General features: G+C 42.3%; 3 protein-coding genes across 5 annotated transcripts in view; all 3 read right to left on the reverse strand.

Annotated features, from left to right (window-relative positions):
* Positions 1 to 1465: 1465 nt before the first annotated feature.
* Positions 1466 to 3451, reverse strand: LOC103381796 (rap1 GTPase-GDP dissociation stimulator 1). 2 transcript variants are annotated; one of them, XM_025057588.1, is made up of 5 exons: positions 3069 to 3451; positions 2893 to 2996; positions 2429 to 2551; positions 2212 to 2337; positions 1466 to 2131 (listed from the first exon to the last, which is right to left on the reverse strand). In XM_025057588.1, exons 2-5 carry the CDS (start codon positions 2903 to 2905, stop codon positions 1659 to 1661), a joined length of 735 nt encoding a protein of 244 aa, XP_024913356.1. In that variant the 5' UTR covers positions 2906 to 2996; positions 3069 to 3451; the 3' UTR covers positions 1466 to 1658. The 2 variants fall into 2 exon arrangements, with proteins under 2 accessions (XP_024913356.1, XP_008312555.1); XM_008314333.3 differs by having other exon boundaries at positions 2893 to 3000.
* Positions 3452 to 3598: 147 nt separating this feature from the next.
* Positions 3599 to 7169, reverse strand: LOC103381798 (uncharacterized). 2 transcript variants are annotated; one of them, XM_008314334.3, is made up of 5 exons: positions 7049 to 7169; positions 5788 to 6266; positions 5503 to 5703; positions 5271 to 5400; positions 3599 to 5183 (listed from the first exon to the last, which is right to left on the reverse strand). In XM_008314334.3, the coding sequence occupies exons 2-5, from the start codon at positions 6185 to 6187 to the stop codon at positions 4715 to 4717; spliced, it is 1200 nt and encodes a 399-aa protein (XP_008312556.1). In that variant the 5' UTR covers positions 6188 to 6266; positions 7049 to 7169; the 3' UTR covers positions 3599 to 4714. The 2 variants fall into 2 exon arrangements, with proteins under 2 accessions (XP_008312556.1, XP_008312557.1); XM_008314335.3 differs by having other exon boundaries at positions 6957 to 7106.
* A 188-nt stretch (positions 7170 to 7357) lies between these two features.
* The window catches only part of kif19 (kinesin family member 19), a 22144-nt gene continuing 14889 nt past the window's right edge, over positions 7358 to 14612 (reverse strand). The window contains exons 7-21 of the mRNA XM_008314336.3: positions 13849 to 13974; positions 13545 to 13739; positions 12301 to 12447; positions 12092 to 12214; positions 11767 to 11923; positions 11512 to 11683; positions 11222 to 11420; positions 10801 to 11071; positions 10578 to 10705; positions 10330 to 10493; positions 10148 to 10244; positions 9662 to 9785; positions 8892 to 9280; positions 8588 to 8756; positions 7358 to 8493 (exon numbers count right to left, since the gene is read on the reverse strand). Coding sequence (XP_008312558.1) covers positions 8369 to 8493; positions 8588 to 8756; positions 8892 to 9280; positions 9662 to 9785; positions 10148 to 10244; positions 10330 to 10493; positions 10578 to 10705; positions 10801 to 11071; positions 11222 to 11420; positions 11512 to 11683; positions 11767 to 11923; positions 12092 to 12214; positions 12301 to 12447; positions 13545 to 13739; positions 13849 to 13974 — 2586 coding nt within the window. The 3' untranslated portion in view covers positions 7358 to 8368. The remainder of the gene's footprint in view (positions 8494 to 8587; positions 8757 to 8891; positions 9281 to 9661; positions 9786 to 10147; positions 10245 to 10329; positions 10494 to 10577; positions 10706 to 10800; positions 11072 to 11221; positions 11421 to 11511; positions 11684 to 11766; positions 11924 to 12091; positions 12215 to 12300; positions 12448 to 13544; positions 13740 to 13848; positions 13975 to 14612) is intronic.

The raw sequence follows: 14612 nt of genomic DNA on the forward strand, positions 1-14612 counted from the left end.
TCTGCTGCATCTGCTTCACAGAGGTGATAGGATGTTGATGATTAAAGTCTGCACCTGTTGAGTGAAATAACAATCTCTGCAAAGATTAAAGACACTACGTACTGTTTGTTACCAAATGTGGAACAGTAATAAACATTTTACCGACTTCATTTTGTGTTGTTGTGAAGCTGAAAGGAATAAACAACGGGCTCTGCCAAAAAAAAAAAAAAAAAAAAAAAAAGAAGAATTAACTATATACAATACACCAAGCTTAACTGTTTGCTCTCTGGTCAAAAAGAATGGACAATATGTGTTCGGCCACAGAACACTGAGGTTTTTTTTCTCTGTTTTTGTTCATTTGTAAGCAGTTCTGTTTGTGTACGTGCGTGTGTACTGTTTTGGATTAGTCCACACAGTGAGCAGATCCCTCCAAGATGAGACTTAGTCAGAAGTAGGTCTGTGGACCTCTCTTAGACCTAAAGCCTCAGTTATATCATCAAATATTTAACTGTCTCCTAGAGTAATAAAGTTGGGATTGATTAGAGGACATGCCCTCACATTTAGACGCCTGGAGCGTGATGAAACCAATAAGAAAAGTAATTAGAAGAAGAGAAAACTGGTGGGGCCGGGCAGTGCTGGTGTCCTTGTGCTGGCATTTGGATTTGACAAATTAACAGTCAGTGGGTTTAAGTGTTTAGTTTCACTGAATTCTACAAACCACAATCAAATCAGCAATTAAAAACTGAACGAAACTAATGTAATGCATGTACATGTATTACTGCATTCGGTCCTTGGGGTTTTTTTTTTTACACAATGATTTTCTCAGCAAGGCTCATGTACGACATCTGGCGGTCACCTCTGGTAGTAAGCTTACTTTTGTCCCTGGAGCTGAAATCATTTTTTAACAAATGACTGCGCCACATGCAGCAGAGGAGACCCCAGACATCATTTGTGAGTGTCCGTGGGATTGTGGCAGTGGTCGAGTGTTGGCGACCTTCTGGACTTTTATATTTAATAACACTAATAATTATTATTATATCAGTACAGATGGGTTTGGTGAGTTCTGGATATCTTTAATACTTCATTTAACCACTAGGTTGTGCAAACAACAAATATTTGCTGAAGAAATCAAAAATATTTTTCTCATATTAAATGGAAAATAAATTTATAATAAAATTTAAATTCATTAAACAAATATTAAATTAATCAGTGGGAAGAGAAGGCGGAGCCACTGGGAAATGACCCCAGATTCTGCAGGTCATTCCCACCAATGAACAAATCCACTGTCCACCTCTTCCCTGTACTAGTCGTCTGTTAAAATGGGGAGTTCTGCCTCAGGGGAAGGGCATTCATCCTACTGTGGATCAATTACTTTGAAAACCCTCAGAACATCACAGACAATAACCAGGCAGATATTCCAAAATGTCAGGTATACTCATAATAAAATCATTTTCGTGTACGCAATACAAATATATCATGAATCTTAAGCGAAGATTTTCACGTTTTTTTTTTTTGTCCCTAGTGTTTGACCTTGATAAAATGTCTGAATGTCAGTGAGACAGACAAGATGCCACTTACATTAGTCACAATGCTCTACTTTAGAACAAAAAACAAAACAAAACACAAGGATATTAGAAAGGTCAATAGTACTGTATAAAATGTCTTTGTGACCAGTATTGTCAAAGGAGAGTGTGGAACATTCGAGTTTTCAGACTTTTTGTGTTGGGAATATTCTTTGCAGGAGCCTTGAGGAACTGATACAGACTTGAACAGGCACCAAAGCCAGAAAATGGAGACCAACCTGCAGTGGCCTTGTTTCCATGTAGCAGCCAGAAGGAGGATGAACATCGTTGGAAAACCTCAAAGTTGACTGCGTACTGACCCGATGCCCATTGAGACACGCACACATGAATAACAGAAGAGGCAAAACCACAGGTGTGTGGAGACACACCGTGGAACACAGTCTCTCCTGGCTTCACCGACACACCCCTCTCCCACACCATCCCTGCCTCTTCTGCCACTCCCATTCCACCAAGGTTGCACAGGGCCTGGAGACACACCTCCTCCAGGGCCTCCTTTTCTGGAAAACAAAGCAGGATGGCCACGAGGCGAGGAACCACACCTTGGCGTAGCAACAGCTCCTGCTGCTTAACTGAAGCCAAGAGTTGAAAGAGAATGATTGATTTGAATTGTTTTTCTAAGTGATTAAAAACACATTTTCCTTCCACTCACAGCTGTCATAAGACATTCTTGAGATGGCCCTTGCAGCGTGAAAAAGCAGTTCTTGGTCAGTGCTGATCAGCACTGACAGAAGGGCTGTGATCAACCCTGCGTCACTGAATCCTCTTCGAACCACAGCTAAAACACAAACAAACAAAAAGTGTTATTCCATTTTGACCCCAGAGCAGCAAACAGAAAGTAACAATGTCAAACCAATGGAAGAACTTACGCTCCTTGGCGAGTTCAGCCACTAGTTTTGCAGTGAGCACAGTGATGGGGCCTCTGTTCCTCAGAGACAGGGCCAGGATGGGCAGGATACCACTGATCACAACCTGCTCAGCCGTGCCTTTCCCTGGACACAAGTGAAAACATTTACAATTATTCCAACAAATTTAAATTTGTCTAAATAGACAATAACCTGAGTGATATTCAAATGCATAATAAATCTGTGTATATCATACACTGTACTAGACCAGGGTTAGATTTTTCAATTTAGACAATTAGACCTGGCTGAGTGAAAGGTTGGAAACTGCAACTTGAAGAACTTTGTTTGGTTATCTGATGGTGATAAGCAGTATCCTTAGACATGGTAGCTGGTTGACCTGGAGCCTGTTGACCCACATCTGTGTCCTCAGCCTCAGTGCATCTACAGTAGATATAAAGGGAAAATAAACCTAATGTAAATGGACTCACTGCCGTCCTTCATGTTGGTGAGCACGGTGTTGAGATGTGGAGCGAGGTCATCGTGAATCCGTTCCAAACCGAGGACTCTGATGGCCCCCAGAGCATTGTTTAGTCTGTCTGTGGGGAGCAGGGGAATACATTAATCAATACAATCTACTACAATTCTACAACAACACTAAACTCACCGTTATTGTTTGTACTATTGGGCTGCAGTCGACTGGACTTGTTTTTGTCCGTGTGCCTGTAGGTGAACGGAACATTAGTGTGTCCCATCCTGCGTCCTACTGTGGTGTGTGGACAGCTGGCGGTGGAACCTCTTCATCCTGACTGTCATCCTCACGCAGAAGACTTTGCATTCCCTCCCTCTTTCTCTCCGTTATCTTTGGTTTTCAGTTCATAGTTGCTATGCTCATCAGTTTGGGAAAATATGTCACCTCAGTGTTTCTGCATCTGTTCACTGCACACTTAGCTTTTACTTGCAATATAAAGGATTTTGTGTCAAATTAAATGTTTTTTGTTTTGTTTTCTCATTTTCTTTCCTCCTACTCCAGCTGGCTCCCAGGGTAATGCAGGGAAAATCCTCTGTAAAGCCACTAAAGGATTTACAGTAAGGCTCTCTATGTAGAGGATGTAGGGTTAATATGTCAGCACTGTTAACAGTTCTAATATGTCCCACATCTTTAACCATCTAAAGAATCCTGGACAATCCACTGCATTTCTTGGGTTTTCTCCTCTACGATCGCCTGTTTATTACCCATTAGCCATAGGCACACTTTAAATACAATATGCCACCATGGTGGTCATTTTTGACCTTCTAAAACCCATGACTCCTGACTCGACTGGAGTCTTAAGAGCACAAACAGCTTCATGAGGACATTAGGGTTGTAATGACTCCTTTAAATATGAAGGGCCTTTTCTGTCCATGCAGGAATAACACAACGTAGACATCAAACTAAAATGGTGAAGCTTCACTTGACACAGTAATGAAAGCTATCACAGCACAGAAATGTCTTTCTCTTTGGAAAAAAAATATGACTCTTTATGTTCCATCCATTCTTTCTGTTGTCTGTAAAAACACAGCGTTACTTCTTCCACTGTAGTACAGAACAGTCGAAGGCAAACAATAAATAAATAAGAAAAACAACAAGAAAAGAAAAAGAAAATGTTTTCTGTTCTTTTTCTATTAATTTATCCCTAGAGGTGGGTCAAGGTTTTTGCTACTGAACGAGTATGGGACAAAAGCTTCAATACTTCAATACATCTAGCCTGCAGTGAGGACAGGAGGACAGGAGGACAGGCTGTCCTGGCTCAGTACTGTACTGTGGAGCTGTACAGGGTCTAGTGATCTGTTGGTCTGTAAACCTCAGAAATAAAAGAATACAGGAAAATAGAAAACACAGGAAAAACATTTTCTTAAGTGGTTCAGAACATGAACGACTGAAGTAACATGTTGGGCTCATCCCAGTCCTCACTCTACAAGCTCTTCTTCGTTTTTTGCGTTACACTGCTGTCATCGACAGCTAGTTAACACTGGAAAACCTCTTAACCACTAGCAAAACCAAAAAGAAAATAAAGACAGAGGAGTTTTTAGGGAAATGTGTTGTGTACTAACTGTTGTTACTGGAAACCCTCTTTACAGCAGAGGGATGACTTGGTCTCAGGTTGAAACTGCACCACAGGGAGGACGGAGGTGTTGCTTTTCACCCCTTTTCTGTTCTTGATTTCAGGCCATTCAAACTAACCGTCTGCAGCGTATAGCCACATCCAGACCCAATGTCTTATGTCACCAACAATGGAGTAGTTTTAAATAGTTCTTCAGAATGGACACGTGTCAAACGGTTTCAGCTGCATTAAGACCACTAGGAACTGTCTCATATCCCACAGAAACCATAAGTACATTTTGCTCCATGCCGCCGTGATGGCACTGCTCTGCTTGAGTTTCCACTTGACCAGCAGCTCCAACTTCCTGTCTCACTTTTTTCTTTGCTCTGCTTCTCCCCTTGGCTTTGGACATAATCTTTCCTTGGTCTTTGGCATCTCCAGATACTTTGTGAGACTTCTGGGCATCATTAGCAAGCGTGTTTCGATGGCGCCTTCGAATGCGGCGCATTGGCGTACCTGTGTCCGCAGGGTCGGACGCCGCTGCACCAGACAAGATGCGGATCTGCTGTTCGATTACCATTATGATTGTGTCCAGTGCAACATCTAACATTCCCAATCCAAGGCCATGAGTGACGTTGTCAAAAGCATTACTGTTGACTGGGTCTTTGAAACATTTTCTCATATCCTCAAGATGGTTTCTGAGAAGATAAAAAGCATCATGTTGTTTCTTTCAATACAAAAAAACCATTTTAAGCCAAGATTCAATGTGTAGAAGCAGAACGTACTTAGTTTCAATGACTTTGGACCAATGTTGAACTGTATTTGTCTCTGGGATAAGCTGTTTAGCCATGCTGCCGTAGTCAATGTAGTCGTGGGCAAAATCTTTCATATCTTCACATAAAGCCTTGGTGTCTCCTAAAATAGTAAAACGTCAAAATGTATTTGTATTTGTTTTGCAGTACAAGGCAGTTTTTCCAAAATGACTTGTGTTTTCACTGATGCATATACACACGTTACCTTCAGTGAGTTTAGAAAATGAGGAAGACACAGAGGTAGTAGTGCTTGGTGTTAAACCTAGAACGTTCAGTGACTCCAGCAGTGTTTTCTTGCTGGCTGGACCTCTGCTGACCCGAGTGTAGGCTGCCAAAGAGCGCAGAGACATCTTCTCTGGGGCCTGCAGACGACGTTTAATTTCGTCATATGAGATAAGGTACTTTCCTACAGGTGAGGGGAAAAATAGTAAATCATCAAGCTAATTTTACCATGGGAATGTTAGTACTTCTCCTACGACTGACTACTTACGAGCCTTAGAGCCTTTCATGTTAGGATCCAGAAGGGATGACACCTCTGCAAAAGGCATCTGTGAACTGGACAGTTGATTTGTACTTGAGTTTTGTGGCAGCTCCTGAGTCTGAGGGACGTGCTCACTCTGAACCTGGTCAGGAACGTGCATCTGGGCTGGAACTTGAGGCTGCATGTTCTGCATTTCCACCTGATTCGGATCTAATGAAGCTTGCACTTGGACTTGGGGCAGGACTAGTGTGCTGTCAGACAGTCCCTGTAGATCCATGCTTCCTTGTACTACACTGCCACCTTGGTCCGAAGAAACCTGAAAGATGCTCATGACTGGCTTCACCACTGTAAAAACCATGTTCCCTTGGGCATCCAGACCTAACATTCTCGCAGACTGATCCATATTCATACCGATGAAGAGCTACTGCTTATCTTTAAACAGTTCTTGTTGAAGACAACCCGTCAGTCTGAGGAGATAGGTTTCCACTCTGAAAGAAGTAGAAAAAAAACACACACTAAGAAACAGAATTCATAATACAATGGTTGTATATTTGAAGTAAAAAACTATGTAAGGAGTACTGTATGAGAGTGCCTATAAAGTTTGATTTACGCATTGAGATGATGCAGTTAGTGAATTAGAACATATTGTACTGTATATTAGCTGAACTGGAGAAAACACCTAATATAACTGATACAACACTATGGATACAATTCTGCTGAGTTTGTTTCTTCTATATTATTATATAGACTGCCATTTAAATCATACAAACTTATTATTATTCAATGATGATCTTTAATAATTCAAATGGCCTGCACAAACAGTAATCATCGAGGTAATGTGCATTCAGACATTTTTAAATTTTGCAGCTGTGCACCATGAAGCCAGTAATTGCGTCTGCAAGTGCAAAACGCAGAAGAAACATTACGCAAAGCTACAACCAGCACAAGTCAGAGATTTTGCAGTTTCTTTTAATGGCTGTGTTGCTTTAATGTTAAACAAACAGTAGCAAAACAAGTGCACGCTGATGCGCATTATCGAATCCACCTGCTATTTTATCTACATTAAATTACTTGCGATGTAATTTTCGACTTCTTTGCCTGCAAGAATGTTACGTATATAAATCCATCATGGCTGCCAACAATGCTGCCGATTTATATAGTTTTTCATCGTTACACACATCGACTGAGAAACCCGTAAAACACAAATGTCGTGGACGACACGAGGACACCTCACTCCGTGGATGCAACAAGTGGTGGCAGTCCCACTCACCCGTGTGCCTAGAAAAAGTTCCCTATAAGGACACTGATCCTGGAACGGTCCGCGTCGGCGTCAGCGCCATTTTTCCTTCTTCACTGCTGCTGCTTCGGCGGGTTGCAAATCAGCTTTACGTGAACTCCCGCCCAAGTGCTGTAATCTCACTGCTCATTCGTTCATTTTGATGTCTATCATGAAAAGGGCGACTTGTCATTGGATATATTCGACGTCACAAATTCCCTTGTGATCGGAACTGATCACAGAGCAACCTCTAGTGGAAGGTTTTGCTCAGTACACCAAGAGTCGCCGGGGTGTAGTAATATTAAACAGCAGAAAACCAAATCAATGGACCTCTGTTATGAAGATTTCATTTTGTAGGCAGGAATAATGTCACTATCGATAGTTAAATTATTATGTGTAAATGTACTTAACATGTTAACCTATGTATGTAAGCATTTAAATCGATCACAAACACTAATGCACTATTTTCATAAATATAAAGGAAACTCATTTGAATTTATTTGTGTACAAATAAAAAGTGTACAAAACAAAGTAGAAAGTACTAAATATGAAAACAATGACAACAGCAACAACATAACAGAAAAGGCAACGTTAAATAATTCAATAAAAATACAGACACCTAATCTGAAAAAGCATCCTGTGACACTGAACTTTGTCACTATCTACACAACAAACACATTTGTTTGGGTAAGAAAGGCATGTGGAAGGACAGAACACAAGGTTAACCTTAGACCAGTGTCAACAGTGAAGATTTTCATCTGTTTGGTCAGATCAGTGTTTCAACCTCACTACACGAAACACTGATAATGAACATTTTGACAGTAGGCCTTTGCGCACCATTCCATTATATTCACATCAATGTAATGACCTGTCATTTTTATTTAGTCTAATACACCCATGTGATCCTCATTAATTATTACTGTGAGCCCTCATCCGCAGCTCACTGTCTTGGTTTATGGCCTTTATAAAAAGCACAGATTATCACCACACTTTATAGACTCATAATGCACCAAATATTGTGCATTGACACTAGCTCGACACCATCCTGACATCACAATAACAGTTATTCAACAGCAGGCTGAAGTGAAACCATGGGAGGAGACTTCAGCATCTGTAGGCTTGTCAGTTTACAGCCTGTCAGCGCCATCAATGTCCATAAGGAGACCATGTGTGAAGGCATCCAGCTACGGTGAGGTTTTCCTCCACGACACTGCCTCACACTCATGTCTGTTGTCAATCACTGACGTTCATTTCAGTCAGTGTCAGCTTGAGTGTGGGAGCTGGTGCTGGTGTTGAAGATGACGGTGGGAAAGCTCAGTGTCTGCGGGTGCGCTGCCCTCCAGCACCCGTGGTGGCGATATAGAGCAGAGGCTGTGGTTGACGTAGATGTGGTCCTCTCTTCATGTTATTTGAATGTGTGGAGGACTCTGCATTTGAGCCTGTGTGAAGAGAGACAGAATAAATGATGGAACTCAATAAAGAAAGCTCATGGAAGAGTAGTGTATCTGTGCATTAGCGATCACAGGTGTTTACCCATCTGCTGGCCAGTGTGGGGTGCTCGGAGTTTGGCGAGAAGAGGGATCCCTCTGTGATGTGGACGGAGTCCAGGGCCCTGGGGGTGACCATTGATGTGAAGATGAGGGTCTGATGTGCTATCCAGAGGTCGAAACCTCTGAGCTGTCATTGTCTTGGTTTGAGGGAGCTAGCATGAATAGATCAGCGATCAACTGACAGTTTGAAGTCTGGTCCTTAAACTAAAAATCCAATTTAAACTAATCTGTGGTCAATTTACAAAATGTTATATCTTAAAACGGAATTGTTAGCAAAATATACTCACTGCGTGACCGGTGACTTCAAAAGAACGTGAGCGCCTCTTCTTACGACGAGCCTCAAAGTCCACTTCTCTGGGGGTTTGATTTTTGTTAGTAACTTGACGGTTGCGAGGTCGCGTCCAGGTCACCTGAGGGCCAGGTCCGTCCCCGGTGCTGCTGGACAAGTTATCGTCCGAGGTGGCATGTCTAAGTTCAGGGCTAGGCTGTCGGTCCTGTCGCATAGGCAGACCTCTAGGGGGCGTTTCACCCATGGAAAGGCTACTTTTCTGCTTTTTGGGATCCAGGGGAGATGAGGGCTGTGGTAATCGCAGGGCATCTAATTCCAAGGCCTTGGTGCGACGACAGGCGGCCTTTGCTACAATGTTCTGAACCCCCTTTAGGATCTGCTGCCTCTCTGTGGGACAACAGGCCAATAATTTAGTCACCTAGTAGTTCACCTGCTCACTGAGTCAACTGGATTTTTGCACGTTTGTCAAGAATGACCTAATATGTTAGAGCAAGAGCCCAAACTCAGATGATCTTATTCATTCATAACAGTTGAGTTTGGATAGGAAATTAAAAAAGAAAAAGTCAGATTAATGACCTTCTCAGCATCATTCCTCACATTCACACAAAATAGGAAGACAAAATAAAAACACTAAGGAGTTACTTTAGGAGTTTTGGCAACGATCATTGTTAACATGTTACTTCATCAATCTGTGATCAGCCCCTAACTCCATGATGTAAAGGTGAATTAACTGTTTGAATTCAGTTATGAATGGACAGCACATCTTACCAGAATGTGACAGTGGGATATCAGCACTGGCCTCACTGCTCTCAGGTGATGAGTCCACTTGGCTGCTGACACTGTGGCTGAGGTGACTGTAGCTCAGTGAGATCTCAGGAGCCAACGGCTGGAGCTGCAGAGAAAAAAGGTGAACGTCAGTGTGTCTGGACTTTTACAACAAACTGGAACATTTTCACCAAACTTAATAAATAAATTAACATTAAAATAAAATCCTTGATTTTGACACATTAAACTGGGTCTCTCTGTGATGGACATCTGTTTGTTGAGGGAATGACGGCTAATTACACTTAGTTCATTTGAGGACATAATTTAAGAAGCAGAATAAAATGGCTGAATGCCACAGTTGAGACTGAATACTGATGCCAGATGTTTTTATAGAAGTATGCCCATAGATAATGAACAAGTCTCACACTGTGAGACTTGTTCATTATCTTCAGACTGAACAGACAAACTGGCTGTAGGCAGCGACCTCACCTCTCTGTTACCCTTGCCATGAATAGGCGGTGGCGTCATTACTGCTGAATTTTTCAATTGCCTGGCATGAGGGCTGCTCTTAAAAACTCTGTTTTCCCTATCAAAGAAAAAAAAGTTAAATACAGGAATGAAGAAGAAGAACATTTTTATTATTTTTTATTCTGGCCCACGTGTTCACTTACAGCTCAGGCTCGGGCAGAATTGGAGGGAGGGTATGTCTGCGTATTTTGCCTGGCCCCCGTCTGTTATCGGAGCACATGTTTCGTACACTCTCCTGATCTGAGTCCAGATCCTGAGTGTTGTTACGACCCTGACTGGACAGAGTGATCTTAGGCAAAGAGCCCTCCTTGAAAAAAGATCAGGAGGATTTTAGTCAAATGGCTAATGCTACTAGTGTAATTATAATCAGACTTGTTGGACTTGACTGTACCTTTAGAGCGTGTCTGCTGGTCATAGTCTTATCCAGAGCCATTGCTCTGTCAAGCTTCCTCTCATCCAGCTCCCTCATGTAAATATCATAGAGCTCCTGAAGGTGAGGGGGGACCAGCAGACTGTGGTCTGAAACACACACAGCCATCAAGCAGGAACGGCAGTGAGAAATAAGAACGTTTTATCATCAACGCTTTGACAAAGCAGCAGTGAGAACCGCTCACCATCGATGAACTGTCTCTGCTGCTGAATGATCTCATCACACAGGTGTCTGTGCTGCGCAAAGCGCTGCACCACAAAGTTCTTCTGGCGAATGACGTTGTCCTTGAGTAGTGCGTGCGACTGCATCTCTGCATTCTCGATCTCCAGCTCGTGGACCTTGCAGAGGAGGCCCAGCACCTCACGCTGCTCCTCTGAGCTGACCCGCCGAGGAAGCAGCTCCTCTAAGCGGCGGGCGTGATCTTGAAGCTCCAGAAACCTGCGCTCCAACAATGTCTTAATTCAAAAAGACAAAATCAGAGATTTCAGTGAACGTACTTGGTTTGTTTTTTGTGTCTTACAGGATCAGGGTTAATTATCTTGCCAACATTTAAAGTGAAGACCTAAATGTGTGACTAATTGAAGTCGATTTAAGAATCATTCTACCTTTTGTTTATGGATCCTTTTCTGCTCAGCCATAAGTGCGACTAGATTTTCCCGGGCAATCGCCACTTCCCTCGTCTCCGTGCTGTCAGGAGGAGACTCTGGGGAGTCAGAGTCCTTCTCGCTTTCATCCTTACTCATGCTCTCTTTCTTCCTCTCTGCACGCCACTTCCTCCTGCGTCGACTTCGCTCCTGTTCCCAACTAACAGGAAAAGAAAACACCACAAATTACACCGACATCATCTGAAGTCACAGCTAAGGAGAGGTTCAGAGATGTCGAAAAGTTCACTCACTCTGCAATGGTCAGCAGGTGTTTGGAGGTGTCCATCTGGATCTCCATGTTGCTGTTGTCCAGCTCCATCAAGCTCTTCCTGATTTCCATCTGTTGACGGAAGGCATCCAGAAGCTGCTCCCTCAACCTGTCCATCTCGTCTCGACTCTGGCTGGAATGAGCCTGGACTTCAGCTGAAATAGCAGGGAGAGATCGTCAGAGGACTTAAAGCAGTAGAGTCCAACACTAGAGACAGCAAACATATAACTTCCTTTACCCTGGACATGGCGGATGTCCGCTCGGTCGGAGTTCACCTGTCGGCTCGCCTGATCTGCAATCTTTTTCTTTAGTCTCTGAATCTCACAGCGCAGATCAGAGATGATGTTTGTGTACTGAGCAATGTGGTAGGACACGTTGATCAGATTCTTCTTTACCTGGGAACACAATTAGGACATTCATTAAAAACATGGATCGTCCATTGTACAGTTAACGTTCAAATTTACTTGAGCATAAGAAGGTAATAGAAGTTGAGTTCATATATGTTTGTATATAATAAAAAAATAAAATTATCTCTAACTTTTAAATATGAATCCTGGACTCACCCGTGTACGAATGCTTTTGGCACGATCAGCATAGGTCAGCGTGTTGCGAGACTCCTCAAAAGCCACAGAGGCAGGGCTGATATGAGCGATCATGACGGTTCGACTGTTCCCGCCCAGAGAGTCCTGTCAATCAAGATTTGACAGAATTACACATAAAACATGTGGATAACCATCCAAACCTCATTTAAACTGTCTTTAAAGTGTCTTACCTTCAGAAGACGAGTCAACTTGCTGTCTCTGTAGTTGACATACTTGTTGCCGTTTTTGTCACTCAGGGCGTTGATGCAGTTGCCCAGGGCCAGGAGGGAGCGGTTGATGTGGGCTCCCTCTTTTAACCTCTGACCCCTGTTCTGGGTCTAAGAACGAGGTAAACAAATTAAAACAGTTATTTATTTTTTCAAATATTTCAGAATTCTTTGCGGATTTCATCAATATTTTAAAATGAAGAACTGCCTACTACCCTGAGAATAATACTACACTTCAAAGGTTTTTCTACAAACATTATCTTTTGCCACTAGGTGTCAGAATAGCACCAGCTTCTTAGTCGTAAACACCTTTTGCAAACAACATCTCTACCTTCTTCACAACTTCTACAGGAGATTGACAGATACTATAGTCACTGTCAAGAACTCTACATGTAAAATAATTAAGGTAAATATGTATTAAGTAGTACTGTGTGTGTGTCCCCTACTGGCCGTTCCGGCACTAACTTCGACCTCCTGTCCTTCAGTGCTCAGCTGGACTCAAACTGCAGCACAGCCTCAAATGACTGACAACTGCAGGTTGTACATAATGGCAGCCATATTATGGTCCGTAGTGGTGCATTCAGTTTTCAGTGACTGACTTGAATCTAAAGACGCCCAATTAGGCAACTGAAAGGAAGTTTCAGACTGTATTGTGTCTCTCTATGTGGCTCCAATCAAGGTATTGGCTGTGGTGGTGTGAAGCTGCAGAGAGTATTCTCAGCAGAGCACATCGGCACCAGCTGTGCTGGAAAAGGCTATTGATTTGGAAATCATAGAAAAGCTCATCATCTTCAGTTTTCTCTTATTCTCCTGGTTTAGAAAAGCTCAAATTATCAACTGCACACTAGGTTTTTATTCGAAGTGTAGTTGTATAATCAAATCTCTGATTTCTTTTTTATTATTTCAGTCTGACTAGGGCCTTAATGACTATTTTATGAAAGGCACACATTATTATCTAACAACAATGCTGGAGGCTTTTTCGCTGCAAAGAAAGCTTTGACTTTTAGCAGTGATACTATCAGCTGTGTTACAGTTTTGTCAAAAAACTCACTGAAATATAAGTACAAGTAATTGATCAAATATAATAAATATATCTACAAACATATAAACTTTTAATTTGTTTGAGTCTTGGAAATGTGTAAAAAAAAACCTTTTCTCCTCATAAAATTAGCATCATAAAACTATACACATGTACAGAACACACGCACCTGTGCTGCTCGCTCGGAGCCAGCAAGGTCGATCATGAAGAGGCGTGCGAAGCGGACCTCCTGCAGGACATCTCGACAGCGGCTCTGCTGCTTGACAGCCACCTGCAGCACAGCATGGGAGCGAGACGACGTCTGATTGGCGGCTGTGGGCTCCTGGGTCCGCTGTTTGTTCCCCTTCATTAGCAGTTCCATGATCTGACAACACACACGTAAAAACCTGTGATGTTTGTCTTTAACAGGCACCAAATCCTGATATTAGGGTTTAAATTGAAGAGGAGTATGAAGACAAGGTAGCATGTCTCACTTCTTGAGCATTAATGGTGGACACTTCAGTGATGCCTGCCACCTGAATCACTCCCTTTGAGTCTTCTCTCAGGTCCAAAAAGCCAGAGGATGGGTTCAGAAGGTCACGGATCATTTCATTGTAGATCTAGAAAGTTCACAAAAGAAAATCATCATAAATTTATCCAGCTATTATTATAGGACAAAAAAAGTATGTGTCTCTGTGTGTGTCAAAGGCTACATCTGCAAAGAAGAGGTAATTTAAACAAAATAAGAAGTACATGTGTGAAATCAACAGGTCAGACAATCGAGATGACCTTTGACCTTTTTGTGGTAACCTGTGTTTAATACAGGTCTGGGGACACAGGGACATTTTCCCCTCCACTGACCCAGTGTGCCACCTAAGACCTGAGCTCCAATAAAATTGTCAGTCAGCGAACATGATAACAGTGTTTGGAGCAGAAATCACAAAATGTAATTTGCACTGTCTGATATGGCCCCTCCTTATCCGCCTTATGCAAGCTCTGTAAGCAGTGAATTGTTTTCATGTGGGAACTGAATGTCATTCCTTTTATTTTCATAGAAGGTCATAATCAGTCATTCTTTTATTTTCATTTCTCCGTGTCTGTTCTATCACGTTATCTTTCCCAGCCCCAACATTAATGAAGTGTTATGACTCAATTCTCTCTACTCTTGCAACTTCGTCTTTTCCATGGGGCAAAACAATTATGACACATCATTAACGTAAATCATAAAAGTGATCTGTGTATGCCATTCATTTCCTAG

The sequence above is a fragment of the Cynoglossus semilaevis genome, chromosome 8 (assembly GCF_000523025.1).
Source record: "Cynoglossus semilaevis isolate Cse_v1.0 chromosome 8, Cse_v1.0, whole genome shotgun sequence".
Taxonomy (NCBI): Eukaryota; Metazoa; Chordata; class Actinopteri; order Pleuronectiformes; family Cynoglossidae; genus Cynoglossus; species Cynoglossus semilaevis.